Source organism: Squalius cephalus (genome assembly GCF_949319135.1).
Source record: "Squalius cephalus genome assembly, chromosome: 21".
NCBI classification, from domain to species: Eukaryota; Metazoa; Chordata; class Actinopteri; order Cypriniformes; family Leuciscidae; genus Squalius; species Squalius cephalus.
Genome location: NC_137142.1, coordinates 17,122,542 through 17,149,814, shown reverse-complemented (window position 1 = coordinate 17,149,814; position 27,273 = coordinate 17,122,542). Strand labels below are relative to the sequence as shown.

The following is a 27,273-nucleotide window of genomic DNA, read 5'->3' as shown; positions in this document are numbered from 1 at the left end:
ACTAAGACTGGTGGATTCCCCTTATAAGCCTCAGTGTTTATATGATCATACACTACTGTTCAAAAGTTTAGTCATTTATTTTTGAAAGACATTAATACTTTTATTCAGCAAGAATGAATTGAATTGATCAAAAGTGTCATTTAATGGTGTTTGAGCAAACATAATTTGAAATAAGAAAAAAACCTTGACAGCGTGACAAATTGTGTCTACTACTTTCCTTTGATCTCTATCATTCAAAAATATATATATATATTTTTGCTCAGTCAGACATGCAATCCATAAAAAAATAGATAACAAATGCTTTTTTACGCTTTAAAACTCTTAGACGCTTAGAGATAACCAACTCTCAATTTACCCTAAAAATCAAATTGAGAAAGAAAAAAGCAGAGAAAATTGAGAGAAAAAAGATAACCGAGGTGTCTCTTGATGGGATCGGATAAAGTACAGGAAATGCAGTAAATATGTGCGTCAAGTGCTTGAGTGCTGTGTAATGATGATGAATACAAGACATGGACTATGGTCCGAGTCCGGCTGATGAGCGGTCTCATTCATCACGTGGCTCACGGTGGAGGGGCGGCGGCAGTTTGTTTTGATTAGCCACATAATTAAAGTGAAATGACAGTCAATGAAGAAGCAAATTGAATGATAGTCTTGTGGTGATTGTAGATGACAAGTTGACTGAGTCTCTGGAGCGTTGATGGCGCTGAGAGAATGTTCTAGATTCAGGACACGCCGTGGGGCTCCCGTCTCCTCACCCGTGACACTGATGGTATCACTGATCCAGGTTGGGCTCTTTTTTTCTCCCTTGTCTTAATTGACTCATTTCTGCTCTCATGATGCAAGACAGTTTACTTTCCTGATGCTCATCTCTCACTCTCACATTCCTTCCCTTTTCTCACCATAATATACATATACATATGTTCTTATGTTTGTATGTTCTGCTCTAGCTGTGAAAGAATTGCTCTATTGAGAGTCATCTTAATGACTCAATGAAACCATTCCAAATTGGTTTAAATGACTCATTAGTGATTCAGTCAGAATTTAAATGATTTTTAAAAATCCTTTAATCCTTTTTCAGTAATCACACGTCATGGAAACTTGGTCAAATGTTGTAGGATGCTTATTGCATATAGAAAGAAGGACATAATAACACAACCTACAGTGCTTACAGGGGGAAAAGAGGGAATTTAATGTTGAATGAATGAAATGTTCGAAATATAAAGTGCTTTAGATGGAACAGAATGAAAGAAGAGCCACTCAGACTTTTATTGGGTGCTTCCCATTATGATCACGCTAATCTTTTGATCGAATCCAGACCAGGAATGTTCAGCTTATCTGTTGAGTTCATCCAGTTCTCACTGCAGTGGATTGAAGCTGCAGGATGTACAATCCCAACATCATAAAGTGTAATGAGTTATTTTATGCAGTGTCTGATAAATGCTGCTGTGGGTTGGAGGGAGTGGATGATGATGATGATGATGGGAATGACATTCCGTGTCCTCTGAGGAGAAGGGAGTTCTAGTCCTTCCCTCACGGTAATGATTTTCACGCCGCTCATGGAGATGAGATTTTTGATTTAACGTTTATATACTATTTCTGGACTTTATGATTGCTGTCTCACATCATGTTACTTATATTTTGTTTTGACTGTTGTCATACATTTATTTTGTGTGTTTTTGCGTGGATCCTGAAAGGTTTTCACATGTGACTTTATGGGTGTAAACAATCTGATTTTAAGAATATTGATGATGCTGTTTTACACATACTGTTGAAAAGTTTGGGGTCTGTACATTTTATTTATATTCTGAAAGAAATATCTTATGCCCAGCAAGGTTGGATTTAATTAATTAATTAATTAATTAAATACAGTAAAACCAGCAAAATTGCGAAATACTATTACAATACAATTCTATATTCATATATTGACTATATTAACTCTTTCCCAGCCATTGACAACATTTTTCGGCTTTCCATGTTTTCACTGTTATACGATAGGGGGGCGCTATTACGCATCTTTTGAAAGATTACTGAATCTCCAGATCAAAACACATGCGAAGATGATGCAGAATCAAGCGATATCATACAGTATGTAATCATATGCATATATAAAATAGCGTGATCATCAACATTAAACAGCAATATCAATCAAAAACTGCCTAACATGACCAGATGGAATGTCGACCCAGGATAAGCTATAGGACTGTGAAGCTTTGGGGGGTGTTGATGGACTCAATCTACTCCATCTATGTTTTGATCATCATTCTGACTCCGATCCATATGTAATCTTTGAACAAAAAAACAAACAAAAAAAATCTCTGCTTTTTGCACAAAATGTTGCTTTTTTCAAGTGCTGATTAAAAAAAAAAAAAACCTTGAATAAAATATATTTATGATATATTGCATGTTCAGTTATTGATACGACAAAATGAAATACACCATGAAACTTTTTTGAAAATGGCCACAAAAAAACGCTGGTGGGGAAATAGTGAAATATAAATACATATTACTTTTAATATTTTTGTGTGTCATTTTTAAAGCTTGAAAACCCATGCTCACTATCTACTTCCATTGCATGGCAAAAAACAGCATGAACATTTTGCAAAACATCTCCTTTCATGTTCCACAGAACAAAGCTATATGGTTTTAGAAAGTCGTATTATGACCCTTTTCATTTTTGAGGGAGTTATCCCTTTAATTTTAGTCAAAACAATCAAAGATATTATTTTCTCTAGATTATATTGAGAAGAATTACTGTAAGGTTCTCAGCCTGAAAGTGATTTGCACATCCTTTAACTGCTGGCGATAACTAAACAGTTCAGGCGCATGGCACGTTTTGTTGAGTAACAGCTCGAGTTAATCTTTGGACCAGCCGCATCTTCCTCCATCAATTCAGCATTTAGAGCATCTTAATTGAAATGGCTGCTAATTTATTGAGTGAAAAGAGCCTCTTCTGTCTCATCTGCTTTCCACAGCTGTTTCTTACATGAGCGAGGAACAATGTTTACTGATTGACAACCTGAATTCGCTTCATATTAGCTTTATACTCCCTGAATGTTTAGAATGTTTAATATAACATAAAAATGAGGAAAATGAATAGTTTTGCGAAGCCTTATAGCACCATTCTAAACCAAAAGACCGATATGTGTAAACGTCCTCCTCTGAAAACTCATGAGTTCAGCCAATTGAATTCACAACAGAGAATATTAACAAGGCACTGCGCAAACCCCCGTCAACGTTGTTAAATTCAATCTCTCATTCCCAGAGTGCCACAGGCCAGAGCAGATTTCTGTCTTGCCGTCCCTGTGCGTGATCAGAAGTGGCCGTGGCATCGCAGCATGATCATTTACAGCGCGGCGAGTTTTACCGGCTGAAACTGAAACACTGAGTGGAGAACCCACAGTGCTCTGAAAATGAAACGCAAAACATAAGATTGGAAGTTTAAAAAATGAGAGGAGGTGTTAGATGGAGACGTCAGCTGCTGTGGCTGATGTCAGAGAAAGACCCTGTATTTCTGAAAGAAGCGAGAGTGAACAGGGGCCAGTTGCCTGAAGACCCATTATATAGAAGTCTTGTATAATCTAGTATGACCCACTAGAAGTTAGTCAAAGGGCATTTAGTCTTACTTTTTGATATCAAAATAGGCCAATCTATGGTTTTATGTTACTGATTTAAATATATATAAATATGTCTAACTGGTTTATGCAACTGATGGAGACAGAGAAATTCTCTCCACTGAAAAATCACATTGTGTACTTGTTTTATGTATGATCAATTTATACAGCCTAGCATCTCCAAACGAAATAGCAAAACTTATGATTCTTTTCAAACATACGGAAGCTCAGTGATGCTATAAAATTGGGATGAAAAGAAAACAAGTTAAGAAAAACAATACACTTGCGTGGAAGTTTCTGAATGTTTGGAATACAGCTGAGTGGTTTATGGTTTATTCACAATATATTTATTTATTTATTATTTCCTGGTGATATACAATAAAACAGCTTGTAGAAAGAATCTTTTAGGGCTACTAAGTGAATAAATACATTTTAGTCAATTGATTTGAAATCTCTTATGAATCTGTTTGTGCCAACACTCAATCAAAAATGTTATATGCAAATCATTTTCTGTATTGAGATGTTTTAGTGAAAATGTATGTAGGCAAACATGTCTGTTTATTATTTATTGTTATATTGGTGGATATGCAAAGAATGGAAGAGTGGAGACGTGCTTTTTTTGACATGCTTTAACTAGATGTGAACTGTATTTTAGTTCCTACATGATTATTATTATTTTTAGTTTTTTGTTTGTTTACTTGACAAAAAAGGTTGTTTGGTTCCTTTGATTAAAAGGATTTCATTTTAGAGCAAATGCATAACTATCAATAGAATATCCTCAAAAGTCTGAGAAGTATTGAGATTTGGACAGTTGGCCTATTCCATATGACTTTCACAAGACAATCAATATGGTTGTTAAAATGCCTGTCTGCTGCCTTCATCTCATAACTATCAATCTACAAATTTTATGAATTGAAATTTACCCGATGATTATACTTTTTGTAGAATGTTTTACAGTATGATGAGGCATCTGAGCCGTGTCCAGAGCCGTCCCAGCTCATGCTCAGCTTGTTGCTGATGAGCAGGATAATGGAATAAGCATGTAAGCGTGGGCGCACATGTTTTATTAAAGGTTCAGGCCACCTATTTCTAAGATTCACAATGCTTTTCAGCACTATTCATTTCAGGCATGTATCACTGCACTGAAATCAAAGGATGGGAAACCTTTCATTTTCGGGGTGGGGGGTGGAGGCTTGGTTTTATGTTTAAAAATCATAAAACTTGCTTTTATTTATTCTTTTATTCTCGTTGAATTAATTTTAGGCAAATCACTTTTAAGTTGGCCATTTACCTTGCCAAGCTATCTCTGTCCCTCTCTTTCATTACTTAAAATTGATGATCATTTTCTTTGATTAAAGGGTTTGGTGAAACAATGGAGGTTGTGTGTGAGGAATGCTGGTCTTTCTCAGATGGGATCATGTTTCTCTAGGTGGATTCTTTCTTGATTTGCTCAGGCAGTTAACTTAATCTTCTCTTTTGTTCTCCTGATTACGGCTACAGTCCACCATTAACGCAGGCAACTAATTTTATCAAGGTATTATTAGGCATGTTCATAATCGATCACTGCACAATTGCCGTCGTTCATAATAACTGGAATGTTGACGTCACTTGCCTTATTAAACTCTTGTGTGTTGAGGCTACAGGGGGTTGAAAAGATGAAAAATAAAACCATTAGCAGGGTGACAGTTTCACGCTCCCTGGCATTTATACGGCAGCTTCCTGTTAAAACAGGTTCCACTTCACTCTGTGTCAGACTCCGCCACATTAAACCCTTTAAAGGCTATGAAAATTAAAAGGCAACTTCACAATTCATTTAATTTGTTAATTAAACAATTATCACTTTTCTACATTTAGACCGGTCTATTGAATAATGTTCTATCAAAGAGTTATCAAAGTCATGTCCCCCAGGATGCACTGCACTTAAAGAAGGATGATTATACTCTCACAGAACTTGTCCTGTTCACAAAATGCAGTATATATTGTTATAGTAAAGTTTGTTAATCCAGTTTAAGTAAGTTATTTATCAGATCACTGATGCTAGTGTTCAGTACTACTTTTAGTCTCAGGGCTGTTGGAGGAGCAGTCAGTGTTTAGTAATGGTAAATATTTGAAGTGCTGGGGGTGTTTCTGTGTAGGCAGTGTCTCCCTGTGGACAGTCTGATCAGTGCCACTCCAACAGCTGCTGCATGACCACCGAATGTGTGTATCAGAGAATATTATAGACACTTGGGAGTGTTTTCTCTAGAAAATATAGTTGTTGTGTGTGTGTATATGTATATTGTTTTGTTCACAGCACATTAATGTTAACAAATACATACTAAGATTAATAAATGCTGTAGAAGTATTGTTCATTCTTAGCTCATGTTAATGAATTTTAACAAATGAAACCTTACTGTACAGTGTTACCGTAAATACTTTGGCATGTGTAGACAGCTCATTACCGCTGGTCTGCAGTCAACATAATAAATGTGTAACATTTTTCTTTTTCTTTATACAAGCGCCTCGTCCTCTGTCTTTCAAATGGTATGGTGGTAGGCTTAAAGGCATAGTCTTGCGTCTTTGTGTTCCCTCATTAGCCTCGTGGTCCGTTGGGAGTGCTTTTTCCTGAACAGCTTGTTGTAGCAGGGTCCTCTTCCTGTACTAATCTCAAATGCAGACGGCCCTCATCTTTGCCTGTTTATTTATGATAATGCCCCTGTGTCTCAACAGGACTGCAAAGTTTTCTCTTCATCTATGCAGATTAGTGTTTTGGCAATCGTGTCCAGCAATTACTCAACGTTAACATCAACGTGTTTCACCCTGCCAACTAATTAACAGGTGGCTTGGGAAAACATTCGGATCTGGGCTTTTAGGGTAAGCATATCCGATCTGATTTTTGAAATGCGTGTTCCACCTCACTTTTGTCCACTACAGTAACTTTACAGTTCAGCGATCCAGCGTTTCAAAACAAATAATTATCTTTAAGATTGTAATAAAGGTGTTTGTCTAAAACGGTGTGACAGAATGACTTTCCATGTGTAACACAAGCCAGATGCCACAATCACACATCCTGACTCTCACTGCAATTGATACATTTCTGTTTCTAGACCTGCTGAACCGAGAGACACACCCAGAGACAATATGGAATTGAATTCACTGTCCCCTCAAGAATGAATGTCATGTAGTACGGCATTCTTGGCTAGTATCACTGGGACTACAGTGATATGGCTGGAAGGCAAACTGTCTGGCTTATATGTGAAGTGTTGGGGGACCTCAGTGAAGAGTTATGATGTGAATATGCACAGACAGTCTGTGAGAGAAGTTGCTGTTCTATTAGTGGCCTTGATCTTCGCTTCTCTCTCTCTCTCTCTCTCTCTCTCTCTCTCTCTCTCTCTCTCTCTCTCTCTCTCTCTCTCTCTCTCTCTCTCTCTCTCACTGATTCACTTCTCGCTCTGGATAGTATTGATTTTGATATTCAAAGGAGATATGGGAAAGAAGTTAACGCGAGAGACAGGCACAGGCAATGTTGTTAGTGGTTAAATAGAGTGAACTTGACATTGCGGAGCACAAGGCACAAAACATTAATATCGGAGATTTTAATGTAACCAGGCACCAGCCAGTCAGTATAACAAACAACTACGAGATTAAATATATCAGCTAAACAGCAGTAACATAAAACTGACAGAAACCAAATATAGTAGGTTAATGAATAATAGTTTAAATGCATAGACTTATGCATTTAGAATTCACATTTAAGCTCAGTATTGTCAGCATCTCAAATAGAAAGGGGCTGTAATGGTTTAAGTGACTATTTTGCTTTTTTGTTATTTGGGACAGATAAATGAAATCAAAGTGAACATGCTATGTTCTCTGAACAATGAAAGTGAATGTTGACCACCACTGTCTCTGGTATCTGTTCACTTTCATTGTGTGGGAAAGAGAAGCTTGGACATCCCACTAAACATCTTATTTTGCATAACTCTCTGTTCAAACACAGTATATTTCGTCACGTGATTATACTCATAAGAGATTAGTACTTGTATTTACACCTAATGCTTGTAGTTACAGTATCATATTTTTATATCTGATAAGGATCTAAACAGCCTCTGTTCTGTACCGATTATATTTAGTACATTTTGCACGATGCTAAATAGTCATAAACATAATAGATTTTCTTTTGAGTGTTCCAGCTCCTTTGAAAATCCCCCACACCTTTTTTCTTGCTCCTAATCCAGGTCCATGAATTATCATTAAGAAAACCCTAATCCCTTTTGAAAGAAGCATAAATTAATGCACTAACAACTGTGTCCATATTAAAGTAATTGCCATTTACTTAACAAATTGTCCATGCACCAATAAGGATAAAAAAGGATGATTTCTTACGAGAGCCTCAATCAACAAGGGAACCGTGACAGAACTCTGTCACCATGACAACAAGGGTTTGATCAGGTTGTTCCTGAGTGGGTGTGTTCGTTTTCATTTTGTAATCTTTGATAACAAACATGCAAGCGGCAGCTAAGTGTGTGACGGTGGAGAGAGAGACTCTCTTTCCAGTGAGTGGGTACTGTGCCGCCCCTGTGGACAGGGCAGAAGCAGGGCTTGCTTTAACCGCTTGAGCCCCACAGGACTCTGTCCTCCCTCCTGTTAGTTTTATTCACTCACAGCTGTGTGAAACCAGCCTGCCTGATAAGAGGTTGGTAGAGGAGTTGAACCTAATGGCTGATTACGCTGAATTCTATTACCACTCATCCATGAAGCAAATTATAAGGACAACCCACCGGTCCTGCGTGCACCACTGACATCTCTTGCCTAATATATAGAACATATACTCAAAAGAAGCTTTTTCCACCTTTTCTGCAATGGAAAGTTTACATGGATTTTAAAGTGTATATATTTGTATATTAATACACATATAATGAAAGATTACATTAAATAAATAAATGTAGATCTTTTTTTAGATATTTATTTATACTTGTATATTTATGTAATAATACCTTAAATATTGTGTAAGTATTACATTATGTAGTTTCTTAACCAGCGTCGACCACTCAAAGAAGTAGATTTATGAATGTCACGTGTCAGATGTGTATTTTTCATGTTATGATGATTGACTGGCAATCAATAATAACTCGCGGCTGTCTATTTTAAGTGTGAAAGATGGGACTAGCTGTCACGTCTGCTCATGCATGGTGTTATTTCATGTTTCAGACTATTCTACACACCCATCTTCCCTTCTACATTGAATCAATACACTTATTTCTGTGTACGACTGCCACGCTGCTTGTGTGCACGTGTCTCTGCACGCAGTGTTACTGTTCGAGACATTTTGCAACTCTGATTTTTAAAATACCCTTAATTCTCTGGGGGGTCGTTCTTTTTTGAAGGTGCTAATTACAGTCTGGCTTCAGCTTATACAAACAACCACATTTGTGTTGTGGTAAGTGATTTGTTTTGAAAGATTGAAAAAAATGCAGGACCTGTTACAGATCCATGGAATTCTGGGACTCAAAGAGCAGTAAAATGGTTTAACAATGCCTTTTACAATCAGAATTTAAGCCTATTAAGAACATGGTTATTGGCATTATTAAAAGCTGCTTTTGCTAGTTCATTGGTTTCTGCTTCACAAATCACAATCAGGATGTTAAGTGGAAAGTAAATGCAGTGTCTGTTTTAGAGGACACCGAGCACTGAGTAGTTGGCGGTGTGCTCGTACAACACATGGCAACATTTAACCTCTCCCTAGATTTAGGTCAACCATTCCATGGTTTAACATGGAAAGCCTTACATGAGCTGTCATACCTAATCCATTCTGCTGAAGAAATCTGCTATTAAAGCCAGGCTATTTAGGAAAAACAAAAGCTTCTCATCTTCCTTTAAGAGATCATCTATCTGATGTCATGGCCAAAATATGTGCATTCCTAAAGAACTGAGATCTGAAGTAATACATGTAACAGCCAAAACAACCCATTATTTTATTTTATTTATTTAAAAAAAAGTAATATTTCATGTATTATTTTATTTTTAATTCGTTTTTCTTTTCTTTTTTTAATATCGTTTAGCAGTTGTTATAAAAGATCAAGGATGTTTCAGTCATGGGGGCTGCCATGTTGAGATCACATGACCATTTTGTACTACTCATTTGAGTGATTTAACCATTATTGGACTCTAGCTCATTTCTATAATGGCATTGGTAACTGAAAACTTGCTTTTGTGTCATGCTACAATACATACACTCTCCTTTCTTAGTTATTAATCGGATTAGCTCTTGTTAACCATATGCAGTGCTACAGTTGTCTTAGCTTCACAGTCAGGTTTTACATATCAAATTCTGCATGTGGCTTGGATTGGCCGTCCTCTTTGAGAGTTAACAGAAAAAATAACTGCTGAAAAATTGAATGGTTTCCTGCTGTGAGAAAAGCCTTTTGTTGACTCAGAAATGTCTTAGTGTAGACGTGAACACATTAAAAAGGTTTTCTGCTGTAGAATTATTCTTTGTGGTGCCTGAAATGGTTGAACAGAGTCAATGGTTGAACATACTATATATATATATATATAGACTATATATATGATGTATGTGTGTGTGTGTGTGTGTGTGTGTGTGTTTGTGCGCACATGCTCCACTAATACGCCAGCAATCCAGTCAGCAAGTTAGCCGTCTCTGTTAACCCATTACGTGCTGTGACGGCTGAATTCACCTCACGACTTGCATCAAAAGTCATTACGTGCTTTGTTGATTCTTAAGTGCAAAGATAATTGCACCAAGTAGGATGAAAGTACTTTGATTATTGTCTGGCGGTTCCTCTGAATTCTAATAGATCTAATTTTGCCTTTCCAATCCATCATCTGAGCCTCATTTCTCTCCCAAATTAACTAAGATTTAAATGCACCACGATGAATGAGCAGGTGCCCCCTTAAAAGTAATGATAGTGTAAAATGTAATAAGTTGTGTTAACGTGCCAAAGAAGCGTTAGCTCCGAAAATCCTTTGTGTTTTTCAGTGCATTTGTTGTTTCTCATTGCTACATCACTGTCACTTGTCGGAAGATCTTGGCGTTCTCCTGAGCGTTTATCTGGCTACACAAGGTTGCAGGCAGAGTTTGGATTGAGGTTTCAGTGGAAGTGCCTGCCTGCCCTGTCATTGTTTAATCTGCTGTTGCGATATCTTAATTAGTCTTGACTCTCATTTTCTCAGATGTGCGCTCTAGTTCATCGGGGACCCGGGCCCCAGAGTTGGCACAGTCCCTAACCACAACTGTCATCAAAAAAGACACGGAGGTCATCAAAACAAGCACTGAGCTTAATTATTTACTATGCCCATCTAAGAGCAATCGAAAAGGTGTTCAGAATATCTTAAGGAATGTTGTATGATAAAGGAATATATTAATTAAATATAATATTCATTATTCCTGTGATGACAAAGCTGAATTTTCAGCATCATTACTCCAGTTTTCAGTGTCACATGATCCTTCAGACATTATTCTAATATGCTGATTTGGTGCTTAAGAAACATTTATTATTATTATCAATGTTGAAAACAGTTGTGCTGCTTAATATATCCAGGGTCTTTTTAAATGCACAATATGGATGATTTTTGGATTCAAAATATCCAAAAGCACTAAAATTGTTATATATTTTGTTGACTTGTGTACTTACATCATCCCAAATATTTCCAACAATGTTTCAATCCAGATAAATCAGCTATTTTAACTAGGGCTGTTGCGATGAATGAATTTCCCTTGCGGTAATTTTGAGTGGCTCAATTGCGTGATATGCGGTATTATCGTCATTTATCGATTTTTATTTATTTATATTTATTTGTTGCTATATAAATAAGTGTTACGATGTGGTCAACATGCACAAAAACGAGGACATTTTCTGTAACCAATGTAACCGAAACCAAACAGTTTCTCTGCGCATTGAAAGGCTGTCACTCAGCGCGCAGTTACATTGTTACGGCAACAGACTGTCTTTGAGTGAGTCATTAAACCGTTCATTCTACGAATACGTTCAAAAATGCTGATTCATTAAAAGATAGATGTAATGAAACAAGGTGTTAATTATTTTTAACTTTGAGATCCACTTTTCAAGGCTCAGCTAACCAGCAATGCGTCACATGGGTAACGTTGAAGCTGATGCTTCTCTTACTGTATTAGAGACCAATGGCATTGATTCAATGCGTGACTTATTTTCCCGCGGCTTCCTCGCGCTGTGGAATGCTGACCAGCGCTGACGCCATTCATGGTAAATACCCTTAAACGTGATACGACAAATATTTAGCTTTCCTTGGACGCAAATTTCTCTGCAGTTGGCTTATCAGTAGCGTGGTACTACAATATTGCTTACTATATACAAAACAGTAGTCTTATTGTTTAAATCTCTTGTTTTCTTGATTCACAGCGAATGACATGTTTGTATCATGCCTCAGAGACAATGCTGTTTTGTGGCTAACATGGCATAATTAGAAAGAGCTTTATTTGCAGGAACAGCAATACACATTTTCTCTGCCATACAATATATTTTCAAATGAATTGCATGTCATTTAGCAGCACAAGTCATCCAACTTTTATTAATATGATATTCTATTATCGATTTAGCTTACTGCAATGTGCAACAAGTGTCTCATACCAGCCACTGAGCGATCGCACAGAGTAACATTATAACATAACTTTCAACACACTCAAATGCATTTTCAGCATGATTGTTTCGACCAAGTAAAACAGCGCTACGTTACCCCAATTTTAATTCGGCAAATCAAGTGACCTGTAATAGTTGTAATTCAGCATTTTGTGGCTGTTTTATTAGAATGAAATCAAATAATGTGAATTTAAGTGATCAAACGTAACTGTAACAAAGTTCAGGGAAGGAGGCGGGCATTAAATCCTTTTAAAAAACTTTAATAAGCAAAATAAACAAGCAACAAAATGAAAGGAGTGGCAGTGGCCGTCTGTGGCATATAATCATAATAATAAACTAAAAATGTCCCACAGCTTTCGGCCTCGCCCTGCTTCATTACCACAGTAATGTTAATAAAACTTTAAAACATTAGCTCACCCATGAACATGATTTCTGAGTCCCGTCAAATCGCTTTCCGTTGGCTGTGGAGGTGAAGACAATAACTGCCATGATTCCGCTCTCTTTCATGGTGTTATCAAGATATGCCTTTGTTATTGTTTTGAAAAAGTGACCTATAGTGGTGAAACTTACATACTGTGCCTTTAAGTCTTAATGTGAAATTAAAGTTGTCATTATTTTTTTTAGATCCAACAGATCCAAAATCAAATATTACACATATTTGCTTGACTTCATGATGTTTGGTTACCAGACACTAAAGAAACAATATTTGATGCTGTTGACATCAAAATGAGCCATAGTGAATAACGACCGATTTCCATCAATTTCATCATACAGAGCTATTGTATGGCTTCAGAAGACTTATAATATGCAGGTAGATCACACATAAATAAATTAATAATAATACAAAAAAAACAAACTTTAAAGCACATGGTCAGTATGATCTGTTGTTGTTTGAAATACTTAAGACTTGCAAGACTTGTATGTGTGTGTTTTATGGGGAAAAAAGACCATGTTTTGAAAAGTAATTAATGACAGAATGTTCATTTTCAGGAGAATGATTAATTTAATCTTTCTTTGTTGACTATGTTGTCAGCACAGAGAATAATATTTGTGTGAGAAAGTCTAGAAATAGCAATCATAGACTATGTGCGAGTTCTGCCAAAGCAGCTCGCACATCTAAATAAGGTGTCTTGTCTCTTTGATGTGTGCACGTCCCTTTGGTGGTGCATCTTTTGCTACAAAGGGGCTGTAAGAACAGAAGCCGTGCTAGTCTCCCCCAAGCCGGCTGTTTGAAGGTGACGTTTGATGTACCTCACCGACGCCAGCTGCCATACCTGTCGCACGCTGTGGCGGTAAAGCAGGAAACGTGGGAATGGGGCTGTGCCGAACGAAAGATCCGTCCTGCCCCCGTAGAGCTTTAAAAAACGCAGCCCATCAAAGCGACGGACGGGAGGCCCTCCTGCCGAAGTTCTCACCCATGTTCTCACCCACCTCACTTTCTTTTTTTCTTCCAGAACGACTCAGTTTGCTTTGGTTTTCATTTAGGTTAAATTCACACATCAAAGGATCAAATACTCAAATGTTAAATCGATCTCAGACGATGTTTTCAGAGAGCCCGGATGGCTCGCATTATCATTGTGAGTATTAACAAAACATGTGGTTCAGGTTTCGGACGAACTGTGCTGTTAACATATATGTTAAAAGCAGATATAATGCCTCGAGATAAACCGAGCGCAGTGTTGGGATGTTGAAACCATATATCTTTTCTGGTCTCCATCCTCCCCACAGAGTTTACAACAAGAAAAGGAGAGGAAGTCGGCCCTCCGAGCGTAGCACCGGGAGACCCTGCTTTCCATTATTAATGTCTGTTGACGGTAGCCCATGGGCGGTGGCTTGTGTCCGTTGGAATAAGATAAGTCCCCGCTGCCCGCACCTCTGTCCTCATGGCGGCCGCCGCATATAAAACAGTCTCTCGGCTCGCTTGATTAGAACGAGGCATTGAAAAGAAGAAATGCTTGAGAGGTCAGTCGAGTAAAGTGAGCAAAAAGGCATCCATATTCAGAGCCCTTGCCGTACGCTCTCCCTGGGCCCATTCTCTTATGTAAGTGCCCTTGACAGACTCATTGTGAAGTGATTGTATGCATTATTCCCGTTGATTGAGTTGAGGTGCGGGGCAGACACATCTTCCTGAGGGTGATTGCTCACCACACCTAGTGAGCCTGTCCTTTTTTCAGTGTTCTTATCTGCTCTTGCCGTAAAAAGAACCCTTGACGGCTGTACGAAGAGACGTTTTTTCCCTCCTTTCCATTCTTACTTCTTTCAGCATTGACAAGTTTGAGATGACAGCGAGTTTCTCTCTTGCTCTGTATGTCTGTTCTGTTTTTTTTCTGTTCAATTATTTATTTATTACCAGCTATTTGGTGGTTGAAATCTATGCAAATTAAATTCCACACTGCAAAATAATAACAGAGCTGAGAAAAAGGAGGTATGTCCGCTTTACACAAAAGATGTTATGAGCGAAGCTGTGTTCATTTGCATGATTGTTTGAATGCTTTAGTTCAAATTCAAACAACGCCATCTATTTTACGCTACACTAATGCTCGGAGAGGGGGCCTGAACAATAGTTGCATGCACCTTGGTATTATTCAGTATTGCATGGTTCCATGTTACAAGTTGCATTATCTGTGTGCATCGATTTGTGGCCGGCACATGAATAAAATAATAAGTATGTAGACTACAGATGGGCAAGACGAGAATAACAATCGTTATGGTTAAATGGACGTCAATAATCAATAGTATCACCCCAGAAAATAACTGTTTTACATTAGTGCCTCATTTAAATTTTATTTTTTCAATTAATTAATTTAAATTATATTATTTCCATTCAATATTTTGTGGTCAGTAACATTCTTTTATGTTTTTGAATGAAGTCTCTTATTCAACAATTTTTATTATTATCAATGTTGAAAACAGCTGCTAAATACTATCTATCTATCTATCTATCTATCTCTATATGCACAGTACTATGTGTGCGTGTGTGCGTGCGTGCGTATATGCACCTCTGTCCTCATGGTGGCCGTAATTATATGTATATAATACTTTTCACTATGAGTCAATAATTCAGTTATTAATTTATTTCCACCTCCTTCTACCCTGAACTTAAACCCTGTTACAAATAAAAAAACATCAATGGATTTTTAGACTGAAAATGTGTGTGGTGTATTTATAAGTAAACTAAGCACCAGATTACTGCAATTCATGTAAACATGGTAATTGTTAATGGACAGAGATTCTGCAATTACTGTTGAACATGTACCTTCAGAGGGTTCATTCAGCGGTCAGCACTCGAAACGCAACAATAGAGAGAAACATTTCCCACAAACAGAAACGGAAAAAAACAGTCACAGGTATCGCTCAGTCAGGATAATAGCTCTTTTTCCCCATCCTCACTGGTGAATGCTGGTCAGTCTAACTGGCTAAATATCTTTATGAGGTGAATTATACGACCACCTCAGTGCCTCAAGTGGGAAATTACAGTAGATAAGTCAAATGGAAATGGTTGAGAAAAAAGGCAGCCAGGGAAGCTCATCAGCTACGGGTTATGATTGCCAGTTTATCTCCAGGGCATATGGACTTCCTTACTAAAGCACAGTCTATGACCTGCCAGTAACCCTGAACACACACATAAACACACTTTTCAGTCAATTCAGAGGTTGATCTGTTCATGTTTTTTTTTTTTTTTGTTTTGTTTCATTTGTATGGTTCCTTTTGCAAATAAGGTTTGAACAATAATCACGCTTTTCTAACCATGGTTAGATGCTTGTCTGAAAGGGTCTAATTTGTCCCATGCTCCTCCAATTGCATTTGTATTCACACATATCTTCTCAAAGTTATGAGAACCAGTGAATCCTCATCTCAACTGAGAGAGCCGAGATGGTTAAGAGTGAAAAGCCTCCATGGAGATGAAGGGAAAAATCACTTGTCAATCATTGTTGTTGTTGTTGTTTTTAATGTCTCCTCCAAACATACATATTCTCCTGGGTGTTGTTTGTTTGCCAGGTGAATGCAAAGAATAAAAATAGACCATCATAAAAGCATCTTCTTAGTGTACATTTGCATTTTTTTTTTTTCATTCTGGAGCTAGCCAAGCAAGAATAATGATAATCTTTTGTCAACATAACCTTATTCATGCATAAGTAAATTTAATGATTGTTTTCATTTCTGCATTGTCTAATCTCATAGACAAGAAGATATTTTTTAGGCCAGTTTTACCTTTATGTCAGTCGTGTCTTGTTTTACACACCAGCAGATGAATGCTAATGCTGAATCAATACTTAATGCTTGGGGTTTTCCCAAGCAGATTTCCCAAACAAATATCATGCACAGGTTGTACAGCCATAGCTTTAGTTTCATGAATTTATAAATGGTCTGTTCTGGCCCTCCATCCTCTAATTGAAGGGTTGTTGCTCAAGTGCTCCGGAGACTCATGTATTATGCATAGAAAACAACTGGGCGCAGGCTACATTATGGTCCCATCATGCTAGCAAGGTTCTGCTGGTATGGGGAGAGATGATATTTCATAGAGTTACAGCCTCATTAAGGGGCCACACTTATGTCCAGAACACACACACACACACACACACACCCTGGACAGCATGCTGTTTAAGCAACACTGCTGATGTAGCCCTGACCCTAGATATCACCACAGCCAGTATTGTCTTGTCTCATTGTCATTATGTGATATAAGTGCTGTAAGCCTCAAAACAACATGTGGTACGCTGTTCTGAGTGAAGCGAAATAAATATGCCTGAATTTTGTCTCAGGAGAGTTTCCCAAAGACCCAGCATTTTCCTGTAGGTAATCCACACACAAATATTGCATTGCTATGGTGTGCACGCCTTATTAATCTTCAATACGCTATCAAGTGAGCTTTGCGAATTTTGTGCTTTAAGGTGACCGAATGAATAGTGTGATGGTTGTTTTCTAATTTGCATCAGCATTATTTGTGTCCCCCTTAACACCATTTGCATGTCTTCCTTAGAATTGTCCCATTTTAAGAGAGAGAGAGAGAGAGAGAGAGAGAGAGAGAGAAACTATTGAAATGTGTCTGTCTGTGTAAACCCTGAAAGGCAGCTTGTCATTGGTGAACTGAAATGAAAACTGGTGAGAACACATCAATAATTGACTGAGCTTTTATTCATAAAGAACAGGATTATGTAATGAGAAAAGCTCTCAGGCTCCCCCTCACACTCCCAGCTCTCATTTGCCAAACCACTAAAGATAGAAATCTTTGACTGAATAATGCAAACACGCTCCTTGTTCTCGATCCTTTCTGTACACTACACTTCACACTATCTATCTATCTGTCTTATCTGTCTGTCTCTCCGTCCGTTGTTCTTTCTATTGTACTGGCTGCCTGGCTAAATTTAAGATTTTAATTTATTATAATTTTCTTAGATTTAGATGTATTTGAAAGCTACTTTTAGGGTGTTCTTCTCTGTTTCTGTTTTCTCTCATTTGTCAATCAATGAGCCAGTACATTTATATTTAGATCAGATTTGAATTAGCAGGAAATTTCAGCTCATTCATCCTTGCGCATTTACATCATGTCTGTAAGCTAAAAAAAGAAGGCCTGCAAGTGTTCTACCTACTTTACATGCTCAGACAACACACATATGTAATTTCAACCAAAGATGTCGATTGAGAGCCCAGAATTCTCTGGTGCACCGCACCTTTAATCTTTTGTTTGTTGTATTTTATGATTACTGTCACCCTTTTGTAATTTCCCCTTAAAATGTGTGCCAGATTAAATTGTCTGTTCACACTGAAAGCTAAAGTGATGTGTAACGTGACACAATAGCCGGCAATCAGAACATATTTGATTTTTAATATACAGTTATGGCCAGCATGGTTTGGACCTATGAGATTTCTGGATTGCCAGGGCTACTCAGCATGATGCAGCAGGAATTGAAGCCAAGCAACTGACACAAAATCCAATCGCTTGGGGTTGCTCCTTAACAAAAGTTCAAATTTACCAGTTTTTCACATGGCTATATCTTAAATGCATAGATTAATAGAATAAAAGAAAAGAAAATAATCTCTGAATGATGTAGAGCACTGTGTAAAAATGGAGTGTTGACTGTAAAGGAAGTGAGGGCTACAAAAGCAATGTGAACAGGCCAAGTAAAGCGACCTATTTATTGTTATGAATTGCCCTCTGCCGCCCACCTTACAGGGCCTGGAGAAGTCAGGCAGGAAGGGCTACATTATTTCTCTCTCAGATTCATGCACAACTTCCTTAACTCCCCTGTCATCGCTGCAATGATTTAATTAAACCAGCCCTCTTCCCTCAGCCTTCTCGCCTCAGACCAGCCTCGCCACTGACTGACAACCCAACACATTACTATGCACAGGCAGCAGGAGGGCGGCTACCAGCAGATATGAATGTATGAATAGATAGGATAAAAGGATGGAGTAATTGATTTTCTATCTGCTCTTCCATTTCATTAACTGAATAAATGTACTCGATTTTGGGCAGTTTTTTTTTTTTTTTTTGGCTTGTTCAAATCAGTCCCATTGTTCCATTGTTGGTTCTTGTCATTGTTGGTTGACTCTTGTTTATGTAGCATGATAGCGTTGCAGAAAAATAAGCTGTTTTGTACCCAGTAGGACTGGGAATGTGAAGATGCGTTCCCATGATCCTCAGCAGTTCTGAAACAGTTCTATTTGTCATTCTCTTGTACGACTTGCCTTTGAAGATCTGACAAGAAGCTTTGTTTTGTTTTGTTTGTCATGTGGGATTTGTCCTGGTGTTAAGCAGTGTCACAGTTTTAATTGGAAATTCATGTTATCAACGGTGGCGTGTATTTACATTACGAATTATACACAGAGCTTTACATTTTGACAGTGTACAGACATAAACCGCTCACCTTTTTTTGTGTGTTTTTTTTCTTCTCCCAGATGTGATCCATACTGTCGGCCCAATCGCCAGAGGAAATGTGGGCCAGTCCCAAAAAGATGACCTTGAATCATGCTACAAAACCTCCCTCAAGCTGATGAAGGACAATAACTTGAGATCTGTGGTGAGTTGAGCCTTTGAGACAGCTTTTAGAAACAGTCCAGTGTGACAGAGTTGACGTTTCTTAAGACAGTGTTTTGAAATTTTGAAGTGAACAATAATAGTTTTGAAGATGATGTTGGTGTTGCTGTTAGACACACTCCATTGTTTGCACATTTGTATTTGATGGATGGATGGATGGTTGCAACAACCTATGCTGCTCTTTTTTCAGTAGGGCACAAGGGGAAAAACATCAGATAAAGAGACAAACAGGCATTATTTTCTGTTGGTTTCCACATGAGCTCTAGTGATTGCCCTGTCGTGACACCCTCATGACTACAGTTGCTCTTGTTGTTGTTGCAGCAGCATTAATTTTCACATTTTGCATTATGAATTAGATAAAGCCAGATTATGAACCTATTTCACACTTGGGCAATTTGTTGCATGCTTTTTGTTTTAGTCAAAGTCTTTGTCTTTTGATGAAAATATTTCTTGAATTGTCAATTTTTCATCATTTCTTATTCATTAAAATCTGCATGAAATGGAAATTCACCCTATCTATTTTCTAAATGCATTTTCTTATCTTATTGTGAATTATTCATCCATACATGTTTATTTATTTATTCAAAATTTGAATCAAAATGTCATAATTTTGTAAAACATCAGACTTCTCTCTGGTGACATATGCTGGACTTTTCCAGTCATTTAGTCCACATAAACCACCTTTCTTCCCATCAACATCCAGATAGAACCAAGTCCCTGCCCTACAACTTTTTTTTTTTTTTTTTGATAGTTCGTTGCACTGTACTGTATGCCACAATACAGAAGAAAAGATATGTTGCTACTTTTCATTTTAGCCAGTTTTACTCTAAAACGGAAAATGCATCTAATCTTAATAATTGAAAATGACATGTTGATCAATAAAAGAATGAAAAAAAACAAAAAAACGTTAAAAAGACGTGATCTCTGAGAGATGGTTTTCTCAGCGTGCATACATAGAGTAAAGCCGCATCACAAACAGCTTGCGAGTAACAAAACTGAGTTCTTTTTCGTGGATTATAGTGCTTTAATGGTCAAGAACACACAAAATAATGTCAAAATTCTGGTCTTGGCTAGTATCCTCGTAAACGCACTTGGTTATGTCTTACATATACATAAACAGTTGAGAAAGAAAAAAAATATGTAACTGTAAAATGGATCCATGTGCTAGCTCTTTAAAAGACAGCAGCCTAATTTGTGTCTGTCATTAATGTTGATAAAACGACAAAAGATTTAGGATTAATAGCCAATGTATTTAATTTACTTATTTTAACTTTCACCGGATATTTTCAAAACAGCATTAACTGGGCGCACAGCAGACGAGAAGCGCAGCGGACATCTCACAGGCAGGCTCATCGTACAACTGTCGTGTCATTCTGTACTCGCGTTCTCAAGTTCAAGGCGGCAGACCAAAACAGTAAATCTAATCACAATACAAGCTAAAGTTCACTTCAAGAATGAACAAAGTGGCGTCAATAAGTTTGAATTAAGGTAAATGAAAAAACAGCGCAAACAGAAAGAGAAAACTCAATCTATATAACGATATTTATTCAAGCCACAAAAACAAACTTGTTGCAAAAAAAAAAGAAGCAGCATAATACACATTCTCCTTGGGTGAAGTCAGTACGAACATATATTGGTCCTAAACCATTGTATTTCAATGGACAACTATGTGAGTGACACTGTGGTGCTGCATGATTTTGAACAGCCGTAACCGGTGTGTGACCCTCTTTACGTATTGTTTTTTTTTTTTTTTTTTGTCTAAAATTTGAGGCTCCTTTTAGGGGAAGGGCTCTGATAGCGATGCCATGCAAAGTGACAGAACATAATTTATGAATCATACCCCGCCAAATTGGCTAGTGTGTTGATATGCCTTACCCACCACAGTGGATTTTTTAGTCTTAGAGAATCATAAAGGCTTTGGTTTGCGTGCTAGCTTTTAAAGAACCATGCATACTGTATGTCGTTTAGCCATAGAAACAGCTTGAATGGATAAGGCTCATATTTTCCGTATGACAATTATATTCAGATTGTTTCTCCGCTCTGTAAATTACCAGACAACCTCAGGCTTTAATGAAGCTGGCCAAAAACCAGCAGCTTTGGACCAGGAAGATGTAGAGTCTGATCGTGCACTGCTCCAGCTGCTGACCCTATCTCCACCATCTGGTGCGCATGAGTTATGGATCTGTTTTAATCCATGGTGGCCACAACCAGAGGGGCCGTGCACAAGGCAGACCAATCAGATCCTCCATCCAGACCAGCAGAGGCCCCTGAGAGGATCTCTCACAATTAGCCATGATGAGACAGTCTTTGCGGGACAAATCGCTAACTTCGGGACTTGATGGACCACTTTAATCACTCTGTGAGGATGGAGATGTCTGCTGTCCTCATCATTACAAGGGTGGAATCGTGCAGTTAAGGCTGCGCAAACTCACTTTTGGCTGCGAGAAATGCACATGGCTGCCACGAGTGACTGGGAGTTAAATGCTAATTAGCAATTCTGTTTACTCTGTGTTATCTTATGGCGTACACAGACCTTCACTGCTGCAGCCCATGTAGAAGGTCATGAATGAGTCTGGGGTTTGGGATATATATCTGTTTACTCCCAAAGCATATCCCAGAGATTCTTACAGGAATTATTATGTAGAATAAGAGAAGCCAGGAAAGGGGTCGTGCATCCTTCGCTCTAGATTTCTTTCCCTAAGCAGTACTTTTAGTACCCGCTCTCTTACATGCACATTCCACACATGCATTTAGCTTCCCTTCTCTATTTATTTATTCAATAATTCACATTTTGACGTTAAACAGGGCTCTGGTTTTACTCTAAGGCAGGTCCGGTTCGGTGGGACATGTTTAGACAGCTGCTAAAGATTATTGTGGACATTCAGAGAAAACGCTGCTGCCCATTTTGATTGACTGATGTCTGTCCGGTGAGTTTTGCTAGCAGTTATGCTCGAGTGCTTTTAGTTTATGCACATTTACCATTAGTTGCATACAGTGAAATTATAAAAATTCCCCTATTTTTATGGTCTGTGTCATCGGCTGATTTATAGTCGAGGTTCCAGACCACTTGCCTGGTAGATTAGTGCTAAACTCGTTGGTGAATCTGTCACTTAGAAAGTCAGAGTGGATGTTTCTAGAAAAAAAGGAACAGTTCCCCTAGTGGGATGCCGGAGTATTACAAGGAGATAGGAGATTTGAGACGTGAGAAAAAATGTAAAAAAAAAATAAACATGTGCAACAAAAGATGGGAATTGGATGAGCTCTTGAGCTAATCCTTGTTCTTGAGAGCCCAAAGACAGCCCCTGAGGCAGAGAGAGATCTGAACATGTGCTGCGGCCCACATGTGCTGTGCAGACAAATTCCCCTTGATTATCTCAAGAGATAGGGACCCGTGAACATATTTTTAGACAGGAGGAATCCAGTGCTGAAATGTTAGTATGAGGACCCTCACTTCCCCAACCCCCCTGTTCCTGGTTACATGAGTGCAAGTTAACTGTAAAACAGAATATAAACATGATTGTTTTTGTGAATTACAGTTAAAAGTTTAATACAGTGTACTGTATTATTATTATTATTATTATTATTATTAGGCACCAAATGCTGAACTTGTAATTAAAATGCCTGACTTTTGTTTTCTTTATCATTGATTGTCGCATTTATATCACCATGAAAATCTTTAGACGTGTGTTATCTACAGCAAAGGTTAGAAGGTAAGCATTGATGCGCTTGTCGCTTGCCAACAAACGCTCCCACAGATTGGGATGAGTAATGTTTTACTGGAAGAGATAGCTTAGGGCACATTAGTTTAGCATGACACCTGTGTTTGCTCCGTGAAGCTGAATAAGGGATGAGCTTCATCTTCAGAAATGACAAGCTCTCGCAGCCATGATGCTTAACCTCCAGAATGTGGTTTAACGCTTCTTGGACCAGAGGCAAGAGATGGAGGACTCTCACTCTTCGTCTCTGTCGGGTCTTGGCGTTTCTGCTCTGTTCCACATTAAGTGAGGGTTTGAGAGCTAGTTGTGATGCCATTGTACAACATGTGACCTGTCTATCTATCTATCTATCTATCTATCTATCTATCTATCTATCTATCTATCTGTCTGTCTGTCTGTCTGTCTGTCTGTCTGTCTGTCTGTCTGTCTGTCTGTCTGTCCATGTATCGATCTGTCATTATTCTATCTATATTGATCGTTCTTTATGTCTGTCTGCTTTAAACTTTTTTTTTAGCTTTCCTCTTGTTTTTTAAATATATGCTGTATAATACCTTCTTACAAATCTGCATTTGTTCGCTTCCTCAATTCAATTTAGGAACTGAAATGGATTTTAAAAGGCATTCTCAATTCACTTCGGAATGACACACAACCCAGATATCTAAATGATGTCCTAGATGCCTCAAACCATACATTCATGTAATGCATAGTTCTTATTATTCTACTTGTGCATTTGTGTTTTAAAGGAAGTGTGCTTCTGTGTGTATGTGAGAGAATGTGATTTAAACCCAGCATATCTGGTCACACCACTCCCATGTGAACCCCAAATACACACTCCCACCCCTGTGCTCTGCTCGTTTCTGCGACCGAGCGAGCAATCTGTCACGTTCCCCTGGAGGCCCGTTGGAGCCACGTGTGACCGCGGCCTGGTCTGAGGACATCAGCAGAGCTAACCGCACTCCAGAAGGCCAGAATGGGGAATAGTGGGAACTGTGGCTCTGGCAAAGTACATTTACCATGCACCCATGAAGCCGCAAAATACTCTACGGCGCTGAGAACTAATAATTTACGGTGGCCCATGTCTCGATCGGCTGGCTAGATTAAAACAAAATTGTCGCCACAAAGGCCTCTGCTTATGTGCTCCATTAGCGGTAGTTGGTCATATGGGCGGTGCTGCGGTAAAATGAAAGGGACGGGTGAGTACAGATCGCAAAATCAGTCAAGATAATAAAACTGTCTGACTGGCCTGGGTGGGAGGAGTCTTGCTCCCTTGAATCTAGTGCTCTGTCAATATGTATGAGAGCAAAGAGACATTAAATGCACCACACTTTCCGGGGTATTTTGGGACAGTGGGAGCTTGGGGAAGCAGAAGAGTTTTTTTTTGTAACATTGTTAATGAGAGAAGACTTGATAACAGTTATGAAGAACAGAAAGAGAATAGAAACTCATAGCAGACAGTGTTGCTGATAAAGCATTCACACTTTGTGATTAATCAGGGTGTTAATTGTCTTTTTTTTTTTTAAGCCTGAAGCTAGTTAGCTACAGTTCAGAAGTTTGGGTTTTATATGATTAAAAATACAGCAAAAACAGTCATATTGTGAAATAGTATTAAAGTTTAAAACAACAAGTTTTATTTTTTTTATTTATTTTAAGATGTGTTTTTTTTTTTTTCCCTGTAATTGCAAAGCTGACTTTTCAGCAGCCATTATTCCAGTCTTCAATGTCACATGATCCCTCAGAAATCATTCTAATATGCTGATTTGGTGCTCAAGAAACATTTCTAGAATACAATAGAATATAAAGCCTTTATTGTCATTATACAAATGTACAAAAAAAAAATGAGGAAGTGCTTCCCTTTGCACAAAATAGAAATGGAAATAGAAGTTGTATCCACTGGTTCTTAAAATAAGTGTAATTCATTATTTGCATTTAAAGAGACAAAAAATTCCAAGAATTTCGGAATTTACCACATTTTTATGGGAGCGACAGTGTGTCAGACAGTCCTTATGGTAATTGTAGCCAATCATCTTAATCATCTCACATAACTTGAGACAAAGTAAGTTTTTTTTTTTTTTTTTTTTTTTTTAATACATGAATTTATTTGGTTAAAAAAAACCCCACATTTATCAAATCATTTTCTATATGAGGATTAAAAAAGTCATAGAAAACTGGTTAATAAAACCTAGTGATATTTTTTTCTCTCTTTTTTAATATACATTGAATCGTAGCAGAGGTTCTGTCGTTGTGCATGTGTTTGTAGTCTCAACGGTCAACCCCTCAGAGAGCAGATCATCTCCGTAAGGACTTATTGAATGCCTAAAGCAACTTTAGGTGGATAGGTCTCTTGTCTTCATTAGCCATGCCAGCCTGTTCTCATTCCCATCCTGTAAAAACAGCCAGTCACTCCTGCGTGAGGACAACACCATCTGGTAGCCATTCCCCACTCCAAGGCGATTCATTTTTCCCCAAACTCATAACATACCCTCCGGTCCTGACCTTTTACAAAGAGAAATAACTATGTTTACCCAAAACATCATCATCGTCTCATTTTGCATTGATTTCTTTTGTGAGTTTTTGCTCATTATATGACATTTATGTGTGTTATTAAATTGCCAAACCTCTTATTTTTTTCTTTAAAGAACAAAACCACCCTACTACAAGGGCCTGTTATGAAAATTTCTGGGAAACAAGTGAGATACAAAACAATGAGGGTTTTTCCCCTTACGTTTGGCCCATTAAGAATATTTGATATACCTCGAATGGCTTTGTTGGACCGCTAATAGTCCCATGAGTAACAGACCTCCTCCAGGTTTTCAAAGCCCACAAGCAACCACGAATAGGTGCTTTCCGTAGTGCTACATCATTGAGATATTTTGGTAAATACGCATTAAACAAACTCCTGGGCGGTCTACTATCATTTTGGACAGTAACAAAGAGTTGGGCAGCATTTAGCGGCCTCTCTTTTCCGAGACAGATGTGTAATCACAGCACTAGCTTGCTTTTAGAACCACAAATTGTTGATTGAAATACTGAAAGCCCAGCAGAATGAGTGATTGATGGTGTTGTGCGGTGAGATTGAATGTCCAGTTTTAGATGGTTTCAGAGTTTCCATTGGCTCTGTGTTATAAGTTGTGATGATTTTTTGGCCTCCAAACCCACTTGGAGGTGCTCCTAGTGCTACCATTTCATTAAACACACCATTACATTAGTATTGTGCATGCAAAGAGAACATATGTGGGAGATAGGAAGCCCTTAGCTTATCCTGTTATGTATTCTAGGTCAAGAGAAGAGACTTGGCATCTTGCATTACACAGCACAACCAGAAAAGGTTTCATTTATTCTTAAAGGGATAATTTGCACAAACAACTCTGCCATCATTTTACTCACCATCATGTTGTTCCAACCCTGTCTGTTGCTAAATGTTTTAAATGTTTGTGTCCATACAATGAAAGTCTGTGCAGTCCAAAACAACATTAAACCCCAGTGGCATCTTTTAAAACATCATCTTTTGTGTTCCACGGAAAGTCCTACAGGTTTGGAACGACATGAGGGTGAGTAAATGATGGCAGAATTTAAATTGTACTCTTCAGCGAGTGCACCGAGATAAGAGAGCTAATTCTTTGATGCAGTCGTCTGACGATAGAAAATCAACCGCAGTATTATTACCTTCACTGTTTGGCAGCAATTTTTGACACCGTCTCATTTACATGGTGCTTAATCGATGCATTTCGAGGGACATGAATAATTAATAACCTTGTGCGATGCATGAGGTAATTAATAATTGAACTGAATGACTTTACTCAGCATTGTACCTAAGCGCCTGTGGTGATGTTTTATTGCATGAACATGTCCAATCATGTTCCAGCTTATTGTAACAAACAACAACAGAAATCTTGTGAAAAAGATATTATAAACACTCCAAATTCAGGAATGGACCCCTGAAGAGTTTTATCACCGCATTTAAAACCTTTGTGGTGCTTCATTATTTATGCATTTAAATGTTTGCATGTAAAACCGCCACCCCATCCGCTCTCGCTTTCAGGGATTCAGCTCCCAGAGTGATTAATTAATGTACATTTATGTGCTTAACGGATCACACACCAACTTTCTCTCCAGCCCTTTCCCCCCTTCCGCTCATAAATTATTGTCACTGTACGTAAGTGGTACCGGCTTCGTTTCTGGAATAGCTGTGAGTGGCATAAAGCTTTTATTGTGGGTGTGCGCGGGCAGCCCTTAAGACCGCTAAGCAAACCGCAATAAAAGCTTGACGGTATTGAGGGGTTTATGGGTAGATCCAT

At 38.1% G+C, this 27,273-nt stretch overlaps 1 protein-coding gene across 1 annotated transcript in view; it reads left to right on the top strand.

The window, feature by feature from the left end:
* Window positions 1–27,273, top strand: part of macrod2 (mono-ADP ribosylhydrolase 2) — a 569,941-nt gene that overhangs the window by 360,861 nt on the left and 181,807 nt on the right. Inside the window, exon 6 of the mRNA XM_079856275.1 lies at window positions 19,124–19,245. Within this exon, the coding sequence (XP_079712401.1) occupies window positions 19,124–19,245 (122 nt within the window). The remainder of the gene's footprint in view (window positions 1–19,123; window positions 19,246–27,273) is intronic.